At 42.2% G+C, this 24,087-nt stretch overlaps 1 protein-coding gene across 1 annotated transcript in view; it reads right to left on the minus strand.

Moving 5' to 3' along the window:
- DTL (denticleless E3 ubiquitin protein ligase adapter) overlaps positions 1-24,087 on the minus strand; it is a 37,400-nt gene that overhangs the window by 3,518 nt on the left and 9,795 nt on the right. Inside the window, exons 7-13 of the mRNA XM_074988618.1 lie at positions 22,292-22,407; positions 21,366-21,439; positions 19,008-19,111; positions 17,719-17,823; positions 12,172-12,284; positions 5,858-5,947; positions 3,363-3,498 (exon numbers count right to left, since the gene is read on the minus strand). Of these exons, the coding sequence (XP_074844719.1) occupies positions 3,363-3,498; positions 5,858-5,947; positions 12,172-12,284; positions 17,719-17,823; positions 19,008-19,111; positions 21,366-21,439; positions 22,292-22,407 (738 nt within the window). The remainder of the gene's footprint in view (positions 1-3,362; positions 3,499-5,857; positions 5,948-12,171; positions 12,285-17,718; positions 17,824-19,007; positions 19,112-21,365; positions 21,440-22,291; positions 22,408-24,087) is intronic.

Raw genomic sequence — 24,087 nt, forward strand, 5'->3', positions numbered from 1 at the left:
TAACAGGTCACAAGTGGTTTTTAAAAAGGTCAAGAGACATTGCAAACTCATCCCACAACTGGTTGTAATGTAGACAAAGTCTTTGATTAGAAAGCCCTCTGTTATGAGTAAGTGTCCCAACTAAGCTTTGATATTCATACACCAGTAAGACCAATAAAGATCTCCTTTTTCTTCTACTATCCTTTTACTGGAGGATATTCTACAAGGATAGGTTCCTAGGTACCAGTCAGTTATTTACAGTGCAAAGGATAAGGCTAGAAATTCCCCACATCTTGTTCGTGGTCTTAGATTCCAAGGAAGATAAAAGTAACTGATGGATTGGTTGCCATGACAAATAAGTCTTGTTTTTAAATAAGCAATTTACACCAGCATATTATGAAATAAACTGTGTATAAATCCATCTACCCAACTGCATGCCTACTTCTTATGTGGTGAAGCAAAGCACAGTCAGAGTTTATCAGCTGTGCACCAAGAATCCCACTATAAATCTGAGGATAGCATGAATTTTAGCTACATCTCAGACCAAAAAAATGTCAATAACTAAGCTGTTTTTTTACTTTGAAGGAGAGGTGATGTACTAATGTGTATCCAATGTCTGCTTTCAGATCCTGAAATGTCCCTGTATCCTAAGGAACCTTTTTGGCCCTCAACTTGAGGTGGCACAATTAAAGAAGAGGGCACACTAGCTTCCTTAAGAACACTGTTTCACCATGGAGCAAAAGGGCTCTAAACATTTTCTGCATACCAGAGATTTAGTCTGAAACTCTTAATGCTCAGTATTAGCTGTTATATAACAAAGTACTTAACTGGGATGCTAAAGTATTGCGTGAATTAAGTGCCACTTTCTTTAGAATGCTGCACCTGCTTGTGAGATGTGCACATTGTAAACACTCACATAACTTCTCAACAACACACTATATGTAAGCTTTTTCTAATCCTTATCCTTCCTGAGGACTCTACTATAATATTGGCTGGTACAGTCTCTGCACTTTAAATTCACATGCTGAGCAAATAAAGTAGAATAAAAATGTCCTCCACTTTGAAGCACAAGGTGGAGGTAAATGTTCCTATCCCACTGATGTTTATTAATCCAGACTGAAGCAAATGATTGTGAACTAATAGTGGGATCACTGCTAAGATTTGGTCCGTTAATCTTGGCCTTAATGAGCACTTACAAGACTATGTTTTCTCAGCTGGAGAACTGGTCGTGCTTAAATGTAAGCTCTTCGACATAGAAGAAGGATAGTAGTGATCTCAGCAACCCCCTCTTACCAGCGATTAGCTTCTAAGTCAGATATTGGAAATATGGGGTTATGAACCAGAAAGAGGACATGGCTGCCCACAACCATGACACAGACTGAAGAATATATTCTGGAGTCACTGCCTCTGGAACAGTAGAAGCTACCTTGATTTACATGCTGCACTGATGAGGACGATGAAAGATACCCTATGATTCTAATGCCTACATTCTTAGAGCAGGGAAACAGAACAGAATTATCAAGCTTTCTCATAGCACTTTGTGCAGCAGTCAACGATTGGACCTCAAACTCGGTTAGCAAGTCTATTGCTATTGTTACCACTTATTGACATTCTTCAAAGCTGTCACATTTAACACTCAGTGAAAGGCTCTTCCAAGCTTTCCATCAAACCAACAATGTACATTGGACAAAAGAAAGGCACAATTTCTCTCCCTCGCTCTATCAGTTTTCTACAGCTACATTATGGGTTTCAAGAATCAAAGATGACAAATTCAAGAGGGAGCTCAGGTCTAGCAATTCTAGTTACATGAAGTGTAGAGAAATTAATATCATTTAGTAACTTCACATAAACAGTTTCCCAAGGGAAGGAAACTGTGCTTGCTGGATGCCACACTGCAGTTCAAGCAGTCAACAGAGCCACAGCTTCACAATTTTTTCCCATTTAAATGATTAGGATGTGATCTAGATTTCATCCAAGCAGTCCTGAAATGCTATTTGGTTAGCCAACTATGAATCAGTTTGCAGAGAGCTCCCGTAGCCTAACAGCATGTGTTTTGTATTCAAAGAGCCAAGGTCAGCAGGAAGCCGGCTGTTGCATACACAAGGTCTGTGCGCTTCCTCTTCTCTCCTGGGTTGTTTTAATGCATAAAGAACAAGGAGAAATGATATTTTTCTAGTATAATTGCCAAATTCAATTTGTACAGATCCAGGGTACGGGCAGCATTGGGTTTTCCAGCTTCACAACAACACTAATATCCATATTTATTTCTTAGGGAATAGAATGTGAAATAGTTTGTCGGACGTTCAATGAAATGACGCATGTGCATGTGTATGGTGAGCAACTATGGAAAAGAGCTGACACTTACCCATCTATTGTCCTGCAAGTTTCCTGAAAGACAGTTATGCACTGTCAAAAAACCTAATTTTGTTATCCTGGGCAGGGAAGTTACAAAATCTTCCATTTGTATTTACAACAATGAAGGTGAAACTCATTTTGAAAGTGAGTAGAGGGAGACAGAACTACACTGGAAATGGCAGTAATCAGCTACTGCCAAGTCATTTTTGGTCCATGTTTTAAAGCTGTACCAGAAATACCAGCTTTGTATTCCACTTTTTTGAGAAGTTTATTCCCCCTTCTCTTTTTCATCTCAGCCATATCAAAGTGAAACTTAATGCACGTTCAACACAAAAGTTAGCTCTCTGATCCAAAACTTCTCGCACATGGTTTGGAACATGGCCAAGAGATTGCCTATCCTTCTACGGTCCTGCAGCTGTCTGGATCAGTTTAGGCAGCATTGGAGCCCTCCTTTCCTGGGTGGAGACTCTGGCAGGGTGTTTACAATTAAGTTCTAAACCAAAGCTTGACATACATGTTCTGACAGAAACCAAGTCTGCAATGACAATCTGATCTCCCAGGCTTTCCATAAGGGGATAGCATTTATTAATTAATCCTAACAAGTTGGTGGGCGAGGCATCTCCATGGTTTGTTACGGGTTTATTTTAAATCTGTGAACAGATTTCCATGTACACACATCAGTGTGAAGTAACAGGCGAATTCTAGAAACCTATCAATGAACTGCACACATCTGTACCTTACACCTTGTCCTGTAGAAAAGGAGTGCTTTGTTTTGTTTAAATACAAGACAAAAACAAAAAAGCCAGGAAATCAATGTTATTTAATGGAATTAATCTGTTGGGCAAGAGGAACATTTCAAAGTTTTAGGGCTGCATTTGCAGTACCATCCCTTTACTGGATGGTAGGTCAGGTAGGTCAGATGCATGAATTCAGATTTCTAAAGAGATGTAGAGCAAAAACCAGTAAATGCACACAATTCTGAAGTTCTTTTCCTACACTGTGGGACAAAATACCCCAAAGGGTCTTACCTATTCCATTTTGCTCTTCTGGTTTCTTCTGACAGACCCAGCCTACCAGGTTGACTTTGCCAGATGCCAGTCTCTCCCTATGGTCACGCCGTAAGCGCCAAATCCTCACAGTGTTGTCATCAGAACATGTGGCAATCTACAGCATAAGTCAGTAGGTTAGACCACTGTGAAGTCAGGTCCCATAGTCACTGGCAAATCAATCCAAGAAAACTGGTAATCTCAGCACTGTGTACCACAAAGTGCCCTGGATGGAGCCCTCCTTGCCACTAACAAAATGGTAAAAATTGCCAGCTAAAAATACATGCTACCTAATTCCTGTACCGGAGGGGAAAAATGACCTTATCCCTCCATCTATCCCTTTTACGGCAAAGAAATCACAGCCTCCCCATTTGTTTTGGGAAGATTCTGTGGCAGGCAGAAGTGCCAATATATTCAGTATTTTGTTTATTGACATTTCAGTAATTCAATAAATAATAGCAGAAATCTGACCACAATCCAAAGCTCATGTTCCAAGAGTAAACAGACAGCAGAAGCTATGAATTCAACGGTTTGCATAAGCATCCAATGCTCCTTCTTTCGCTCCTCATCCTTCCTTGCTTGGGAACAAACATTTGTTCAAAATAGTTAATGTCAGAACAAGGAGAAATGCTGGAAAGGGACTGCATCATTAAGCAGTCTTTGCACACTTCACCACAATCAGTAGTACTTGGTGCAGAGAGGAGGAGACAGGAGTGAATTTTAGGTACAGCAGATCCCTATATGATGGTATGTCACTCTTCCAAATAATCAATGGAACCTGCCCAAGAAGCATTAAAACTGTTGTTGATTTCCTTTTCTGTTGCATGCAGTGATTCACCTGGGAACTAGTAAAAAAGGAAGCGCTATTGCCTATGTTCACAGAAAGCAAGACGCCTTTCCTCTGACTCCCCAACACTTAACATCATCCCTACAAACCTGCTGGAGGTTTGTTTTCTTTGCCTGAGGTTCAGACCACATCATTCACCTCTTTCAGTCTTTTCATTGGCTCCTCCTCTCCTCTGAATCAACTTCAAGCTTCTTGTGCTTGCATTCGAGCACCTGCCTAACCATCCTTCCTTTCTGAATTGTCTTGGCTCCTATTACATTGGTCCAGATTTGGTCCTGTTTGTTTGCTTCTACCATGGCCAGGATACTGGACTTGATGACACATGGGTCTGAGCCAGCATGCCGATTCCTGCATCAACCCCATGAACTGAAGAGTAGTTCTTGGGCTTGTCTGCAAAGCCACTAAACCAAATCTTAATTCAGAGCCCTCCTGTGGGTTTAGCGTCATACCAAGAGAAACTACCTGATTAACAGTGAATGGTAGAAAGAAGAGCCATGGAAATTGCCAACAAGAAACCCTATGGGAATTTGTGGATACCACCACCGCAGGAGGGGCTTATTCCCAGTTTGGAGCTAGGATGGTTCCTTAGTCCTACTCCCCCTGCCCCCATGCTAACAGCTGTCTCCCCTCCCATGATGCCCAAATGGCTAATGCTGATCCTTGCCTTTCTGTTAAGATATCCAGGATAACAAAATTCTCAGATTCAGCACTAAGGAATCATGTTGACAGATTCAATATGGATTACTGAAAGTACAGACATCAGTGTTCTCTTCATCCTCCCACTAAAACTCTCACTGCTCCACACTCAGATTGCAAACATACCAGTGTACAGACAGCAGAGTATATGCTGATGAGTTACTAATACTAAGTTACTAATACTTACCAAAGGACTCAACATTACCTGAAAAATTCAGGACAATATTATACTGAATGTGCTTGAGGATTTGGTTGAAAATGTAATCCAGGCAATGTGGACTGAAATTGTTCAGATGAGAAGTTTGGTGCTACAAAAAATGGCCTCCCTCCAAAAAATTAAACAATTTTGAAAGAGCAAAGTTATTTTCTTGAAATTTTCCATTCTTCTCTGAAAACTTTTACTTATGGCTTTTTTGTTTGCAAGAGCTTTTTTAAATAATCATCAATTTTGGTTGGTTAGCATTATCACTGATAGTGTTAATCAGAACCGAAAACTATTTTTTAATAAAAATCAATTAAAAATTCTGATTTTAAAAAAAGTTTTATTGACTATTAAAAAAATGAAATAATCTGTCCTTTCAATCTCACCCATTTTAGGAATTTTCATGAAAACATTTCCAACAACTCTAGCTCTATGTGAAGAGAAGAGTGTAAGTCAGTCAATCTATGCCATTCTCTTTTCAATCAGACTTTCCATACAGAGGAGATTCCTTCCCTGGGCAAAACATAACCCTCACGTTTTAAAAAACCAAACACTATTGTGGTCACATATAACAAGTAGTCCTGGTGCACCATGGAAACTAACAAATTTATTAGGTCATGAGCCTTCATGGATAAAACCCATTTCTTCTAATGGTCCCACTTAGTCCTTCGTTCACTGATTTTACAGGCGAGTCCAAGACAGTTTTGTTTTTTATTTTTTAAAGAAACTCACCTTCGAGAAATCCGAAGGGCACCAGGCAACAGAGGTAACTTCTTGAGAGTGACCAAGGAGCATCATGGGAGGAAGATGGGGCTCAGAAATCTAAATAAACAATCCACAGTTTAAAATCAGATGGATTTTTGCATCACAAGCACCACTAAGGAAGGCTGCACTCTGTTGAAGTAGATTATCATTTCTTTTGTCAAGGATCTCAAAGCATTCTACAATGAAATAAGCTCTACAACACCCCTTTGAGGTATGCAAGTATTTTCCCCATTTTAGATAAATCGCAGGCACAATGATTACAATTCCCTTGTTAGGGTCATGCTGAAAGATCATTGGCAGAGTTGAGAAAAGAACGCAGATCTCCTTAATGCCTGTGCTTTAATCACAAGCCTGTCCTCCATGCTTAGGTACAAGTAGAGTCTCAGAGTTAGGAACACCAGAGTTTGACCAGAAATGACCAGTCAACCACACAGCTCAGTTGGAACCAGAAGTATGCCGTCTAGCAGGAGCAGAGGCAAAAAAAGAAAAAAAAAATGCTGTGCTAAAAATAAACTACTACAAATACAGTACAGTGCTCTGTTAAAGATAAACTACTAAAATAAAAGGAAAGTTTAAAAAAGACAAGGTAAGGAAACCTTTCTGTGCTGGTTTAATTTAAATTATGACTGTTAAACAGCATTGTTCTTTTGAAAACAGAGTTTCAAAGCTGCATGAAGTTATGTTCTGTTGTATACTTTTGAAAGAACAACCCTAATGCTTTTTGCAGCCATGAACAACCTCCATTTCTTCATTCTCAAGGGTGTTCATAACTCTCAGGTTCTCCTGCATCTCAGAAGGTATCATTATTCCCAGGAATTCACTAGGGCCTCGCTACATTTATTGAAAACAATGCTCCTCATGCAACTGAATGGCACAAAGTAGAGGAGAAATCGATTTCACACCACTGACATGAGTAAAGGTAGTTACTGTCTGATGATTACTTAGTAGCCTATGTGAAGTAAGTTGATGGCCTCAGTTCAGCTCCTCATGGACTTGACAACCACATCTAAAAATATAAAACAAAACACCCTCACAATTAAGTACCCTGTTGGCAGTCTTGGCAGAAAGGCCTGCGGCTGAATGAGCTCTAAGAATAAATTAGCATTTTGCTTCTAGAGGTGAAACAGCTGGTCAGGGTGGAATGTGTTGATAGTGGATAGTGCCTGGGAAAATGTGCATAGCCTCTGCCGTACATAGGACTTCTGCCTCCGGGGATGTCAATCCAGCAGATTGCACAAGCACGTTGCTCCACTGAATAGCATGGTCCATTTTAACAACCAGTAGTTCCTGCTGGGAGCAATTTGCCTACTTAGAGCCTATGCCAAATAGAAGGTGACATTTTATAAAGCAATAGGAAGCCTTAAACCCAAGGTTTAATTCAAAAAGAAGCAGAATTTGGTAGTTCACCATGTACTTCAGAGCTAGTAGTTCATGTAGTTGGCAAGTTCTAGTGTCTTACAGCAACTACTTTATTAATAACCTTACAATAAGAGTGACATAGTCAAGGTTTTTTTTCTTAAACAATAAAAGAGACCATACAGGAGTCACTGATTAAAACTGAACCCCTATCTGATACACCTTTCTCCTGACATATAACAGGACACAATCTTTATCACAGCTCAGGAGAACAGCCATTAATCAGAGACTGACATAGCTGAGGCTAATATTAGCTCTGCCACAACCCAGCAAGAGCCAGAAATCAAATTTAAGGTTCTTATTTTGCAAACTTTCAACAGGTACTGCTTCCTGAAGTTATGAGTCACCAGTACTGATGTGACATTAGATGTGGGATTTGCACTGATGACTAAGTAAATTGAATACATTCTTTAGCAAGTGCGAAAATGAGGCTTTAAATACAGATTTACCAGGATAGATATAAGGTATCAGGGAGGGCTTCTAGTTTTTTTAATCCATTTCCTTTGCTTGGCTTGCTTGCCACTGACAGCCTGTTGTGAAGGTTCTTAAGTAGATATGTAAAGTTTGTCTATGTTAAACTGGCTCATGACAGGCTTTTTTAAAAAAACTGGTGTGTTTTTGTAGCATGGAGGACACAACCACTTGACTAAGTGTCTATTAAATGCCCTGTTGAGAATGCCCTCTGCCAAAAACACACAATACCATGGAAACTAAATTCCTATTTAAGGACAAACTGAAAGAGTTCTTAGTACAGGAGAACACCTCAGTTTAAACATAAAAGATTTTTGATGCACGTAGCAAGACATTTAATAATCCTGGAATACTGACAAGAGGGCGGAAGGACAGAATTATTTTCACTGGGCCAGATTCCGCTCCTGTGCTGTTTTCACACTGATCTACTTCAATTGACATTGATGAAGTTGTACTTAAATTTCCACCAGTGAGGGAGAGATGAGGATCAAGGCATTTGTATCTGAAGCAATTTTGGGGGGGGAGGGGAAGGGAGGAACAAAGTACAAACGAGGCTGTTGATGTGGCATTTATTATTTCAGGTTCTGGGAAAATCTGCATCAAAGATGCATTAGTCCCCAAGCTTTGATTTGTCATTAGGATGTCAAAAATGTACCTTTAGGTATAAACACTGATGGGCAAATCGGCTGTTAGGATTCAGGGTACATCTTACATTACACTAGAAGATTTACCCGGCATTGCTCACATCTTTCAGGGCAGGTGGCTTGGGGTGTGGGAAGTGCAGAAATCAGGGCAGGAACTTAGAGATGGGGAGGAGTAGCTCAGGACAGGGGATGTGAGGGGCACAGGAGTCATGACAGGGGTAGGAGGCTCAGGGGAGGGGGTGAAGGAGTCAGAGCAAGGGGTGGGATCAGAAGTCAGGGCAGGGGATTGACAGGTGTGCGGGGGCTCAGGGCAGGGGCTGTGCTACCTAGCCAGAAGCTACTCTACAGCTCTCCGGGCACACTTGCTTGCTGCCTTTCTGTGCTCATTCTGGAGTCTAACTGTCCCTGGTGCTTCCCCCACACCCCCTTCAGTGATCATTCTGGAGTATAACTGTCTCTGCTACCAGACCCCTCCCTTTCCCTTTGATGAGAAGCAATCCCATTCCACACACATCCCACTGTCCTGGCATAACCAACCCCTGACCTTGCTTTAAGTTACAATAAGAAGAAGCTGCAAGCCACATTTGGTAATCCTCGCTCTTACCATTTAGGAGGAGTTCTTGAACAAATGGGCTCACAGATGGATGGACACACTCTCAAATACAAATTAGATACACATCAGACTACACAGGACACCAAGTCAGACCAGCGGTATCCTGTCTGCTTTGACAGTGGGCAGTTACCAAATGGTTCAAAGAAAAGTACAGTTATGGACCCACCTGGCTATAAACAAAGCTTCTTCCTGTTCCCAGTCAGCTAGTAATTCAACCCATCAGTCAGATGTCCATTTTAAAATAATCACTGCCCACCCCTAACGATAAACTGAATGCAAAGATTCTTATCGATGCAACTGACTACTAAACTGCTAATTATTTTTCTTGAAGTGCTCACTACATGAAAGGGATATCACATGCTGAAACATGGAACCACAAGGTGTTTCTTGTCTGTTCTGCAATAACTTCTGTCCATGGCATTTCCTAACCGAGGTACAACATCCCACTATTGATCAAGAGTCTCCCAGAAATATCTTGCATGGGCAATGTCCTTATTTAAGCCTCATTAAATTATCTTTTCCTTACCTCTGACTTTGCACAGATAGCACCTCTTCTCAGAGCCCCCCTTCCCAGTTTGAAAATACTATGCTAGCCTTAGTTTCTGCTGACAGCTCCCTCATGTGCTTGTCAGGGTGACTGGTCATACATTTTCTATGGCACTGATCGACCCAATAGTATGTTGACATCAAAATCAATAAATTCCAGCAGCCTTCAGAACACAGGAGGAAATCTGAGCAGGTAGTCAAATGTATGGACACTGTGATTTGTGATAAGTTTTCAGTTGTCACTTTAGAGAAAATTATATAAAGCAGCCACAGACTGAGTTAATACCAGCCATCTGACTCCCTTTCATTTATTTGTTTTACATGACACAGCACTCAGAATCTTAAAAAATAAACAGATTTTTTCCCCCTGTATTTCATGAAGCCCGTAAATTGTCCTGTGCTGTTCCCAGCGTAGTTTCCATGGAACCTCTTTAAAAACCATCTACTTGGTGGACCTGAAATGTGCAGTACAAGATCACCTAGGCAGTTTGCTGGATAAGCCTGATCTGTTCTGAGCCACTCAAGGGCCTGGTGTGGAAATGCTGAAGTGGATACCTATTAGTTTTGCTACGAAAGCAAGCACATCACTGCAACTCCTGAACAAGCAGTCACGAACCTTACAAGAACACTTCTCACAGATCCAAAATGGCTGCACACCTGAGCCAAGAGTCCAGCTGTACATCATCTACACTTCTAACTTTGCTTTCATTTCCAAACCCACTATGAAAAGAGAGCAGGTAGGGAAAGGTGGTCAGGTTTGGTTTTAGTTACAGCTGACTTTGCCTGTGCCTGATATTAGAAGGTGCCTGATGAGTTATGGGCAGGAGTGGAAGCATTGCATGAAATACACCAGTTAGTAATGACTATGACTAAACCTTAGAATGCAAAAGTGGTCAAGCACGTGTGTTGGAAGTCAGGTAGCGGAATGGATATAAGTCAGGTGAGTCACATTTAAATAGCTCTCTCTAATCCCCTGTATGGGGATGAATTTTACCTCTGAGGGACAGAACACAGTATAGAGGTTGCACAGTGTCATGAAAGGGTTACTTGCAGGAGGGAGATGGCAAAGGGTTTGGGCATGGAACACAGTACTGGAATTGAAATTGAAGATTCATCCTACTGCGGATTAAATTGTGGTGGGATTTAACTAGGTTCCTATCTATTGAAATCTAGCACCACAGGGCAGGTGCCAGGATAAGGAAACCCAAGTAAGAGAACTATGAATATATAAGAGGGGTGTGTGTATGCAGAAAGTTTACCTTGCAAACCAGCAACACTGATTAGAATGGCAGGAGCTTCCTGCATGAAAATGGCTGCATTTAGGCCAAGGGTCTCAAACTTACAGCCTGCATGCTAGGACATTTTTGCAATCCAGGCTGGGAGTCCTCATGTCCATCCCCTAAATTCTCTCCTCCTCCCTTCCAATTATATTCCTTCCTCCAAATCCCCTCTCCTGCGGCCACGTGGGTGAGAAGGTGGGGTAGGGGGTTGAGAATTGGAGGACAGGTACCACCCCCCTCAGGCCACCAGGACCCCTGGGCTGGATAATTAAAATTCTCCAGCCACAGATGGCCCACAGGCTGTGAGTTTGTGCCTGGTTTAGGCCAATGGTGCTAATGTAGAATGGAGACAGAATAACAATTCTGAGATTGAGGAAACAAAAACAACCAATCTCATGGTCAGTAAAGACGCAGGATTCCAGGTAATCGGACTTCCTGCTGTTACAATCAATACGCCTCAATTTTTACCACAGGAGCAGTGTGGTATTGAAAGACACTTCAGCCAGGATTCATTACAGCATTAAACAGCATCCTCTGAAGAGTTACATAAAAAGCCTACACCAACTGTCACCAAAAGGTTCTAATTTGTCTCTTTGTTTAAGAATCGCTCTCTGTCCATGTTCTTGTGCGGCTGAAACTCCACAATTCCTCCCCATAGGACACAGCGAGGAAGAGAACTGGAAGCGTCTCTCATTTTGAAGGCCCTGCTATTAGCACGGTGGCATTTGCATTTCCTACATGTCAGCTTGAGATGCCAAGTGACTAAGCTCCTCAGCTGTCAGCCAGCATTTTGGAATTTTGCTGAAGGCTCTGGCTGAGCCTTTGCCATAATACAAAGACTTTAAATACTGCAAATTAAGCATGAGAAAATGCTATGTCTGAAGCAAGAGATTATGAACAGGAAAAAAGTGCCCCTTAAAACAATTAAGCTGATAGACTCCACTAATGTGTACCACTGTTAAATATGAACCAAAAATCTTCTACTTGTCGTAGCTTCTGACTAAACAGGATTGAAAAACTTTAACGCTCATTAAAATCAGATTAAAATCAGCAACTTACAATAATCAGCAGTGATGAGAGACATAGTGGTAGCAGGAGGTTAGCTCTGTTTTACATAAATAGTTACATTCAGGTTTGACAACTACACACAACATGCCAGGAACTAAGCCTGTGATTCTTTAAATGGGACCCTTCCTCCCTGCTCATCTCCGTTCACTGTGTAAAAGTGGAAAGCAAACAAAAGGAGAAAACAGAACAATTCTGGGTAATCAGCTTTGGGCTTTGTGTGTGGGTTTCTCTCAAACATCTCACCTTCCAGATGTAGGCACTCTGGTCACTTGAGCCACTAACCAGGAACTGGTCATCTGGGCTAGTGCTGGACTTGACATAAAAGGTTGAATTCTGGTGTCCACTGAAGACTGCCACTGAGACAAAGTAGTAAAAAAAAAATTAACTCAGAACATAATTCTGGAGTTCATCTAGTTACTCAACTACGGCTGACACTATAGGCTTTTCCTGCCTGCTCAGATCACTCAAAAGAAAGTGCTTTTATAGGCTCCCTTGCTTTAGGGCCTGAAGTTTCATCCACTAGCAAGAGGCACCATTCCCTTGTGCTCTAATCAGGGGTTCTGTTTCTTTGTGAGGCCCTCTCCCCCAGCATGCTGTAAAAAAAAATCCACAGCCCTCCTGTGCCACAGCTTTTCTTCCGCATGTAAAAGCTAAGCCCAGCATTACCCCTTGCAGAACTAAGTTCCCCAGGCTTTAGCTTCAGTCCCCAGGGACAGGGGTTTGGAGCCCAGGTCTTCAGTATCTCGTGATAGGGTTTTGGCTTTCTACCCTGAGCCCCAGCAAGTTTCATGCCAGTCCTGTTTGGTGGATTCCCTGAAACCTGCTCATGGCCCTGGACCCCTGGTTAAGAATCACTGGCTAAAGTGTTCCCCCGCCCCCCGTCACAGCACGGTAGTACAGTCACCTAATAGTTTTGTTAAATCCTCTCCTCCCCAGGTGAGAGGTCCAGGCAGGGGCCTCCTCTGGGCCCAAATTAGGCCTCTCAGCCCCCTCTTTGTCTCCCATTAGAGCCATGACTACAGCTTTCCTCACCCCCCAAAAAAGAGGAGGAAAACCAGTAATTGTTAGCTTAGACCTGGCTTCTACTAAAACAATGGAGGAGGCATTCGCTCTTTCCCTTTCTTCCCATCAGTGCTTTTTTTGTTAAAGAGAATATATGCTGGTCAGACACTGGTCACTTTCCTATTTTCAAAGGCTCAGTACCACCTCATCTGAGCTAGTAAGCCTTGTGAATACTACCCTGAATAGTTGCAATTCTTGATATGCCAAGAACCGGAAGTTCCAGCAGCCAATACAGGAGCAGCACAAGATCTAGAGCACTAGGACATACTGCACCCAGGCTTCTTATCAAGGTAGAAAGGGCAAGTTACCCAATTTAGCATGATACGTGACTAAGGGACTAAGGTCTTCTGCCAATATTGGCATATGGAGCTACAAAGTCTTGTCAGTGAACTGCAAACACAGTGGTGTCTGATTTACAGCAGAAATACAGTAAGAACTTAGAGTAGCAGTTAGCAGGTATTTAGTTATCATGAAACTAACAAGTTTTTCCATTAATTTACCAAAGCACTTATAGTTTCTATTTCAGGCAAGTTTGTTTGCATATGGAGTATTTTATGAACTTGCATTTACAAAGGTCACCACACCCCACTGGATCCTGTGGCTCGTGCCAGCTTTTGTTTCAGTGCGGTGTTCAGAGTGACAGGATGCAGCATGAGCTTGCTTGCTGGCAACACAGACAGATCCTACAGGACAGCCATTTCCCTACTTCCTCCTCCAAATCAAAAGGGAAAAGATTTGATTCTGACAGAGCTACCAAGGGAAAACAGCAGCAGACCCTGATGGTTTCTAGTCATTGAAGTGAATCTGCAAGAGTCTGCTACCCTCTGCAGGGCTCAGAGTAGGATGGACACATTCTGTTTGATTGAAAATTCTGTGAAACAAAAGGGAAATGTCTTGCAACCAGTAACGTGAATCAAGAATTGCCTCCCAATGCTGATCCACTATAGCATACAAGTCAATAAAATCAAAAGCCAGACTACAGACTGTCCTGTAGTACTAGCACAACAGGAATAATTGATTTTGTAGCTGAACTGAAAAATGCCATAAAATGTTTAGTTTCAACCCAAATCAGATTTTATTTTCAGATTTTTACCAAAATATAAAAGACCAAGCAAATTTTATTCAGGTCAAGTAGAACCACTATTTCAAAACAAAATGTCAGTTTCACAGAATCACAAAATACTAGAATTGGAAAGCACCTCCGGAGGCCATCAAGTCCAGTCCCCTGTACTCAAGGCAGGATCAAGCACCATCTAAGACCAGGAGTGCATGAAGTGGAGGGTGCACAAAATTTCTTGGTGTGGGGGGCACAGAATCACAATTCTTCCCTAAATGCTGGCCTCCCCTGTGCTGCTGCCACAGCCACAGAGGCTGAAGGAGGGAAGCACTTTCAAAGGGGTTTCAGAGCTACAGCCCCTGGGAATACCGCAGCGCCACCAGCTGGAGTCAAGTGGTATAAACAAGAGAAGTGCACTGAATACTAGCCTTAAATATTGAGTCTGTTCTGGTCTGAAGTGGGTCTGTCCCACGAAAGCTCACCTAATAAACTATTTTGCTAGTCTTTAAAGTGCTACTTGACTGCTTTTTGTTTTGAATACTAGTCTGTATGGCTTTTTTTTTAAACTACGGAGAAAGAAGGCAGCCCTTAGTGTGACAAATCTTACAATTTTACAAAAAAAAAAAGGTACAAATTCCAATGTCATCTAACCCAATGTAGTCTGTCTCTACAGCCCTGGCACAGTGTGGAACATGTGTCTCTTACATATTTTACAGCATTCACCTCATGCAATGTGGTAGCTTGACAAGAATAAACAATAGGTAAACTCAACTGCTCTAAACTGACTAGCCAGCCAGCTAGCTACTCCTATTCAACAAAATGAGCAAAAGAAATAATTCCCAGGGATAACTGTCTGGGAAAGGAGGAAGAATAATTGGATAGAGTTAGATAATGCAATCACTTCACCATCACTTATAGGAGACTGCCGCTCACTTCTGGCATTGCCTGGGAGTTCAGGGGGGACCTGCTAATTGCAGGGATGAAAACTGAGGCCCAGCGCAAAAAGTTTGCTCACCCCGATCTAGATCATCCCTGGCAGGTGTTTGTCTAAGCTACTCTTAAAAATCTCCAACGATGGACATTCTACAGCCTCCCTAGGCAATTTATTCTAGTGCTTAACCACTCTTAAAGGAAATTTTTCACGTCCAACCTAAACCTCCTGCGTTGCAATTTAAAGCCATTGCTTCTTGTCTTGTCATCGGTGGCCAAGGATAAATTTTTTCTCCCTGCTCTCTGTAACAACCTTTTAGGTATTTGAAAACTGTTGTTATATACCCTCTCAGTCTTCTCTTTTCTAGAGTAAAAAGACACAATTCTTTCAATCTGCCCTTTAGGATCACGTTCATTAGAACTTTAACTTATTTTTGTTGCTCTTTTCTGGACTGTCTCTAGTTTCTCCACGTCTCTCCTGAAATGTGGTGCCCAGAACTGGACACAATACTCCATGTGAGGCCTTATCAGTAGAGTAGAGCAGAAAAGTTATTTCTTGTATCCTGCTTACAACACTCCTTTTAATACAATCCAGAATGATCTTCCCCCCCCCAGGAGTGTCATATGGTTGATTTATATATAGCTTCTGGTCAACTAAATGCTGAAATGAACAGTTAACTTTTTTCTGTTCCCTGCCCTCATTTTTTATGTGACCAGAATGATTTCTAGAATTCCACACTAATTCAGGAATAGTTTCCTGGACGGTGTATTTTTCTGTGAATTTACAAATCAATGGGAGAAAATTGCCCAGCTCTGTTTATATAGGAATAGTAAATTATTTATTTTTTGCCTATAATAATAGGAGTTCAAGGTTCTATACTGACATTATCTAATTAATTTTCCTTGGGATAGTTGTCAGTGTTATTATCTCCATTTTAAGTGAAAGGAAATAGAGACTGTGACATTTCATACCTTGCAGGAGCACCATGTAACACCCCATATTACTCATTTATATATAATTGCTATACTGACTATAAAACATGCCCTTGTAATGTATTAGGGGAAAAGTTATGATCAACTGAAAGTCACAATTCCATCTAACTTTGTGTATTGTTACAGCATATGAAGTTATGAGATTGTGTTGTATGGCTGTCAGCAAAACATACTGGAAGTAGGGGAACTGGCCAGAATTTAGCTTCTCAGAGACAACAGCAAAGAAAGTAATCAACACCTGGGTGGATGTAAAACTATCATGAACAGCCATTGCCCAGCAAGGGAGCTGCAATCCAATGGCTTGCCCACATAAGGCCATGACAGAGGAATTACTCAATTTTTCCTGGGATTCAGCAATGCCCAGCAGACATGCCTGGACTCATGTACTCTCAAGCACAAGAACTACGTGTTGTAACAGGGCCAGGTGAGCAGAACACAGAAGAGGGAAAGGCAGCTCAGGATGCAGCTCCAGCTGGGGAAGAAGGGAAAGAGCTGTTTAAGCACGCAGGTGGAAGCAGCAGGGAGGGACTGCAATTAATCAGTGAGGGACATCTGATTTCATGGCCTGCATGCTGGCAGGGCTTTTAAAAAGTCGTTCCAATTAGAGAAGTGGGGGGAACAAGAGAGGAGGTAGATGAGGCAGGGAAGCGGGGAGTGACATAAAGGCCATGTCTACACTAGCCCATATCTTTGAAATGGCCATGCAAATGGCCATTTTGAAGATTTGGGCTAGTGGAGATGTAGCCAAAGAGAGGAGACAGATAAGGACATCAGGAGTGTTTGCAGAAGATGAGAGGGAGGGGAAATGGGTAGCTCAATGGGAGAGTGGCTGGGCTCCGCCCCCATCAAGACTGAAAGCCCTGACCATGGATATTGGGGGAGGGGGCCCAGACAGACAAAGGTGGGTGCAGCCTAAACCCCTCAGCTAAAGGGAGAGGCAGGGGGACCCTGGCAAGACACAGGGGTATTCTGCCACAGAGTATAAAAGAGAAAATACTGGCTCCATGTGTTTATCCAAGTGTTTATCCCATCTCCAGCACAACGGATCTGAGCACATCACAAGAACAGGTATCATAATAGAGGCTCTTTGTGGGAAGTCTCACAAGATACAAAGGAACAGACAGGCCTTTCAGTTCTTTAGGCAGTCCCTCAAAAAACAGGGCCAAAACACAAATCATGGGGAAAACTTGCATTGCTACTATCCACATTGTGTCTGGTAAGTGGACAAATAGTACTTCAGTGTTCAAGAGTTTGCCCATTCTTGGCCTAGCTACCCAACCTATCAGCAACTGTAGCAGTTAGTGCCAGTTACGATGGTGGTTTGAGTGATGAAACCAAACTAATTTCACAAAGATCACCAAATCACGATCTGTTTGCATCAATTTTGTTTTTCTTACTGATCTGGACCCAACTTGAACTAAATGTGCAAGATGAGCTCTGTACCCCTTTAACAATGCCTAATTTGTGGCTTAAACTCAGAAGCATCATTTTATAGTGTTAGCCTAGCCATTTGGCAACTGTTCCTATGAGTGTTAAGTATCAGAGGGGTAGCCGTGTGAGTCTGGATCTGTAACAACAACGAAGGGTCCTGAGGCACCTTATAGACTAACAGAAAAGTTTTGAGCATGAGCTTTCAGATGCTGATGAAGTGAGCCTTTGCTCACGAAAGCTCATGCTCAAAACTTTTCTGTTAGTCTATAAGGTGCCACAGGAACCTTCATTGCTGTTCCTATGAGTAACATTCTTACCAGGAGTGGTCTTTAAACTTGTCATGTTGAACATGTAAATATTGTCATCTGTGCAATTAGCAAACAGGCTGGTACCAGTGGAGTCCAAAATCAGACTAGAATATCCTGTGACAGAAAAAGAAGTTCTGCATTACCAGTAATTAAACAAAAGAAACAAACAAAAAAGATACACTGTACAAGAGAGAAAGCGGGAGGTTTCGGAGCACAGTTCTGATCACATCTCTATTACATGTGATGTGGTCACTGGGGTACTCTTTTTCAAAAGGATCAAATTTCCTAGACCTTACACAGAAAATTCTCACCCCTTAACTCTCCCCAGACTTTATGGAGAAGTTTAGATACCATCCTTCTCACCTGTATAAGCCAGATTTTTACAAACAGCCATCTCACATGCGTTTGTATAAGCTGGATTTATATGGGTAACAGGATTTTATAAACAGTCAAAGTTTAAATAAACAACCACCGAGAGTTTTGGAAGGAACACAAAACTTTACGCATGAGGGCATAAACAACCTTTAATTGATTAGTTAAGGTTGCAGGGTTAGGAAAAAGTTTTCCCTGTGTGCAGATTATTTCATAAATCTGCTGCAGGATTTCTTTTATCTTTTTCTGAAGCAGCTGGTACTGGACTTGTATGGTCAGAGACAAGACACTGAATTAGGTGGCATACTGGTCTGATCCAGTATGCTATTCTCGTGGAGTTAAGTATACAGATTTTAATCAGCATATGTGCAGAGCAACAGAAACAAATCAAGATTAAGGCCCAGTGTACAGGACACGAAATGCACTGCTAGTCAAGAAAGCTACCATATAAAAACAGCACCTTTTCATATTCAGTAGCTTTGCTCCCTTTATGTATTCAGAGTTAGAGCTACTTACTATGCTGACCAATAGAAGTTTTACTATGTTGTACCTGATTGGCTAGAGCCCACACAGCACAGAGAGGAGTTGAATTTCATTTTAGCTCAATCATCACCACTAAAGTTAGCAAAATCCAGGTTTCAGGGCCATATACTCCACGCAATTACTTCTGTGCAACTCCACTGGAAAGGCCCACAAGATTTGCTGTTACTGGTTTGTTGATACAGAAGCAGAAGAAAGAGCTCAACTTTCAGATCTCCACTTGATTTATTGTGCTGACTTTGTTTTGTTTTTCAGTCCTGCTAAACCAACCCAGTCAGAGCTGGAAATCATAAACAAGGCATGAACCCTCTCACAGCTATCTTCTTTCCTACCATTTTTCAGATCAACCTGCAACTTTGAGATGGCAATTCAGTTCCATTGCTTACCCAGTTTGCGAGTGCTGACCCCAGGGTAGCAGAATGACCTGAATGGCACTGGGTCCTGACGATACATGGTGTAATTCTTGCGCAGGTCCCATACTTTGATTACACTGAAATTCAAGACATGGACAGCTTATTTATGCATGCTACAGAAAGCTGACAAAAGCATTCTATAGCAATATGAGGGTGGCTCCCCACTTCTTGAATCCAGTGACTCTAGAAATGCAGCATGAGTGAAGCAAACCAGAGCAAGAGCCTGCAGAGATAATGGCATCTGAGCTTCTTGGGTTAGGCAGTGGAGCCACTGGCTACCTCCTACCTTCCCAGGATATTCTGTTTTTTGCAACCAGTATATTTCAGGCTAAGACATGGAAGTTTTTCAATCCAAGAATTAGGTTTCAGAGAGAATCAAGATGTAATTGGACCCAATGAGATAAAAATCTAAGTTAATTTCCTCAGATGAAAAATAAAATAAAAAAGCTTAATTGATATTTTGACCTTTATTTTGAAAAACATCCTTCAAGCTTTGTCCTTCCTCTCCAAGAGCAAGCCTCTGTCATGAAGGCTCTGACCCTGCAATGAGCTCCATGCATCATGGACCCCAGCCACACCAAGTTCAGTCAGACTCTGCTTGCATGCAAGGATCTAGCCACATGGCAGGGATTGCAGAATCTGAGGCTGAGAAGCTAATTACCATGTTAATGAGCAGAAGAGCTTAGCAGCCCTCCAAGATTGTCCAACAGCTCTAACTCCCAAAAAACGCACCTCCCATTATTCAAGAGAATTTTTTAACCCACGCACACTCCCAGATCTCCAACACCAGCTCATCGTCTGAATAATATTTCCACCTTTAGTAATCTGAACAGCTTTCCCTAGACAAAAATAGAGGCACTAGAACAGCTAAAATTGCACCTATCTCATGCTTGGTTAAGAAGCTTGAAGGAAAACTCAACCATGAAAGGCATCAGTATCTTGGATTTACAATTTCAATCCTACTTTAGGGCACCACAAGGCCCATATTTTTAACATACTTTTTACATGAATACTTGTTCCAAATCAAGTTTTTTTTAAAAAGAATTCATAGCTTGACCCAGTGATTAAACCCCCAGCACGGAGAAACACAATCTGAGGGGGTCATGCAATCCAGCAGATTCAGTGCCAGCCAGTTTCAGAACATGTACGGTATGCTGACAACTGCAGTTAGACACCTGTGGCTGGCCTACCTCAGTGGGTCCAGGCTCACAGGGCTATAAAATTGTGATGTAGGTGTTTTTCTCAAGGATGAAGCTTGAGCTTTGGGACCATCCCCAGCAGAGGGTCACAGAATCCAGGCTCAAGACTGAGTCACCTACACCACAATTTTACAGTCCTACAGCGTGAGTCCAAGCTAGCTGACAAAGGCCAGCCATGGGTGTCTAACTGCACTGTAAACATACACTGAGGCGGTGTCTACACTAGCCCAAAACTTCAAAATGGCCATGCAAGTGGCCATTTCGAAGTTTACTAATGAAGCGCTGAAATACATATTCAGCGCCTCATTAGAATGCCAGCAGCTGCAGCACTTCGAAATTGCTGCAGTTCGCCACCACGTGGCTTGCCCACACTGGGCTCCTTTTCGACAGGACCCCAGCAACTTCAAAATACTCTTATTCCTAACAGCAGATAGGAATAAGGGGATTTTGAAGTTGCCGGGGTCCTTTCGTAAAGGAGCCCCATCAGGACGAGCCGCAGCAATTATGAAGTGCCGCGGCTGCCGGCATTCTAGTGAGGCGCTGAATATGTATTTCAGCGCTTCATTAGCGCTTCATTTAGTGCTTCATTAGTAAGCGCTACATATGTATTTCAGCGCTTCAATTGCATGGCCATTTCGAAGTTTTGGGCTAGTGTAGACATAGCTTGAGTGACCTTGGAACTGCCACATAACCACTCTGTGTCTTTATTTCCCCACCTGTAACATGGGGGAAATGCCTGCTCACTGTTGTAAAGGGCTTTAAATGATACAGATGGAAAAATTGCTATTATAGTGCACTGCTTCCTTAAAAGTGATATTATCAAGTCACATTTAGATCTAAATGTAACATCAAGACCCCTTATTGTCAAGTAGAGTGAATTTTCCTGAACAGTTACACGAGGTATCTCATCCACCCTCGTGCCAGAATACCTGAGCTTGCCTCTGTTAAAACCATTCATGGCTTTTATTGTCTACTGTGGATTTTGTAAGCTGGATAATCAGCAACACTTGAAATTTTCACCAGCAATATGTATAATTTACTGGGACCCATACAATTTCTGTTCAGCTTCTGCCTGTGCCATTGAGAGAAAGACTCAGATTAGCTCAGACAAACATGCATTCTCTCTCCTTACCCATCAACAGCTCCTGCAGAGATAAGGGTGTGTTCATCTTGAAACAGTACCACTGTCACACTCTGCTGGAAATCCTAAAAGGAAAAGAAAGTTATTTGTTTTCTGTCAAAGTTAGTACAGATTCTTTGCAAAGTTCCAGGCAAGCACGAATGGTTGGGAAATCAGTTCACTCTCCCTCCCAGACAGACTCATTCTGAGTTCTGCCAAACTGCTCACTAGCCTCAGTCCTATGGCAGTAGTGGCTCAGTCCTTGAATTCCATCAGAGTCACAAAGTTTTGGTTTCCCAGAAAGTTAGTCACCATAGGCGGGAGGCCCAGGGGTGCTACTAGCAACTTAGCACATCAGGTTCTTATCCTGCAAGCCCCCCCGACAAGTAGAATTCCCACAGAAGTCAATGGAATTGGGCTCAGACTTGAAAACACTCCTTGCAGATTAGACATAGTAGAGCTCTTGCACCAGGACAGTAGGCAGATGAAACAGGCACATCTCTTACTCCCAAAAGTTATAAATATTGAAGTATGACAGTATGAACGGCATTCTGAAAAAAGCCAATCTTACACGCCTAGGAACAAAGTACTGCTGGGCAAAGATTCCTGCCCCCTTTCCCCAAATGCCCCCCCACCAAAAAAAAAGGCGGGGGGGAACAAAAGTACATATCTGGAGAAGAAAGAACATGTACTTTGCTCAAGGATAACTTGGATCACATGTTTAATTACCCAAACAGTAGACCCAAATTGATCACGGGGCCTGGTTATAAAACAACGAGAGCCCAGGCTTTGAATAAAATAAGTTTCTACCCCATTCAAACTAGATAGCTCTGCCCAGTAGAGATACTCTCTAGTTCATTCCTTTGCAAAGCTACCACACGCAAAATGCTATCTTCAAAAGCAGAGTCCTAGATTTCTTTCACCTTCCAAATTCTTACCACTGATGGAGCAAGTCCTCTCAGATTCTGCTTTTTCTTCTTTGGCTTGGAGGGCATCTGCTTGTCTGCTAAATTGTGGGCTCCTCCAATTTGATTCACCTGCCTGTAAAACCCATCTGAAAGACAGTTCCAGAAACTTCATTTGTTACTGCTATATTAGCTTCCATTTACCAAACACAGATTTAATAAAACAAACACTGGGTGGAAATATATCCTAGGAAGAGACTGAGAAGGACCTTTAGTTTCACTCATATACTCTGCAAACAAGCTTTTTCAATTATTTTTAATCCTGCATAGAAGCAGGAAATAAAGAACACGTGTGTGATAAGTGCTGTACTTAGATAGATTGATTAAATAGATACCATGCAGTGAGGATGCCTCAGTAAGTTAAATTCTTCCTGATTAAGTGAAGTGCAAACCATGCTCAGCCCTTTAGGACAGTGAAGTCTAAGATTAATTTAACTAATGAAATATCAGTTAATGATCTATCACTTAAATCCTGTTGATTAAACAACATGCAGTCACGAGGTTTACAAAATACAATAGCACTTATGTGAGGGGAAATACATTTAAACCATCTAGTCCAGGGCAGATTTGTTCCCATAGTGGATGTTGTAGTACATTCTCCAGTCTGGTTCCAACTACAACCAAGCTGAGAAATTGCATTGAGGAGACTCAGTTTTCTGTTCATCCCTCACTCCTGTACCCATTCCCATGGTTCCTGAGCAGCTTAGAAAGCCATTTGACTGATCTACTAATAAGCCTGAGTTCTCTCTCATATGGTGCACCTAAATGAGGGGATGTTGCCAATACGTCAATGCTGAAGAGGTTTAAAACCAGTGTTGTGGCATCATTTCTTGCATGAGCATCAGACAACAGTGAAGCAAAATCTTCGGAAGCTAGTTCTTATATCAGATATTTCCTCTTTCAGTAGTACTCACTGAATCACAGAAGTTAGGGCACCTACCAGCTCACAGCTCTACCCTCACTTACTCTTTTCTGGTTGGTCTTGGGCATTTCACAATTTTTCCCCCTGCACACTTCACGGAGTTGAAGTTCCAAACTGATTGGCAAGAACAAAGGTACAGTACAAACATGGAAAACACCATGCACCAAGAGTTTTCTTCTTTAAGTGCTTCATATCTATTTGAGTTAGGTGTGCAAGTGCTACATGCACAAACTGTCTGAAAGTTTTACCCTAGCTGCTACCTGTTGGGTCAGCTGTGGAGCCCCATATATCACTTAAATCCTGTTGATTAAACAACATGCCCCATATATCACCCAGCCAACCCAATCGCCCTTCAGTTCCTTCTTACCGCACCTGCAGCCTATTGGAACTGTGGCTAAGTAGTCTTGGTTACGCCATGACTCTCTAGCTCTTCTTTTTGGGGCATGGGGCACTGCAAGTCTTGCTATTCCTGCCTCAAGCCTTTCTATCTCCAGTCTGGAACCAACCATAGCCAATCCAAACCCTGCTCCAGGGCCAAGCACTCCTTTTGGTGGTGTGATCAAGATCAGAGTACGACTGCCACCAGATGCTTCCTTCCCATTCCTCAGTAGACTGCTCATTTCTTCTGGCCTAGTCAGCCATTATGTCACACCAGTGGATCCTTAGGACAGTCACTTTGGGCTATGCCATCCCATTTCGTTCTACCCTGCCTGCCCGCCATAACTCTTACGAGATTCCTCAGACGAGCAGCTCCTCCTCCAGGAGGTGCAATCGCTCCTGGCCCTGGAGGCAGTGGAAGAGGTTCCTCCTCTGTACAGGGAGGAAGGATTCTATTCCCACTATAGTA

The sequence above is a fragment of the Carettochelys insculpta genome, chromosome 3 (assembly GCF_033958435.1).
Source record: "Carettochelys insculpta isolate YL-2023 chromosome 3, ASM3395843v1, whole genome shotgun sequence".
NCBI lineage: Eukaryota > Metazoa > Chordata > Testudines > Carettochelyidae > Carettochelys > Carettochelys insculpta.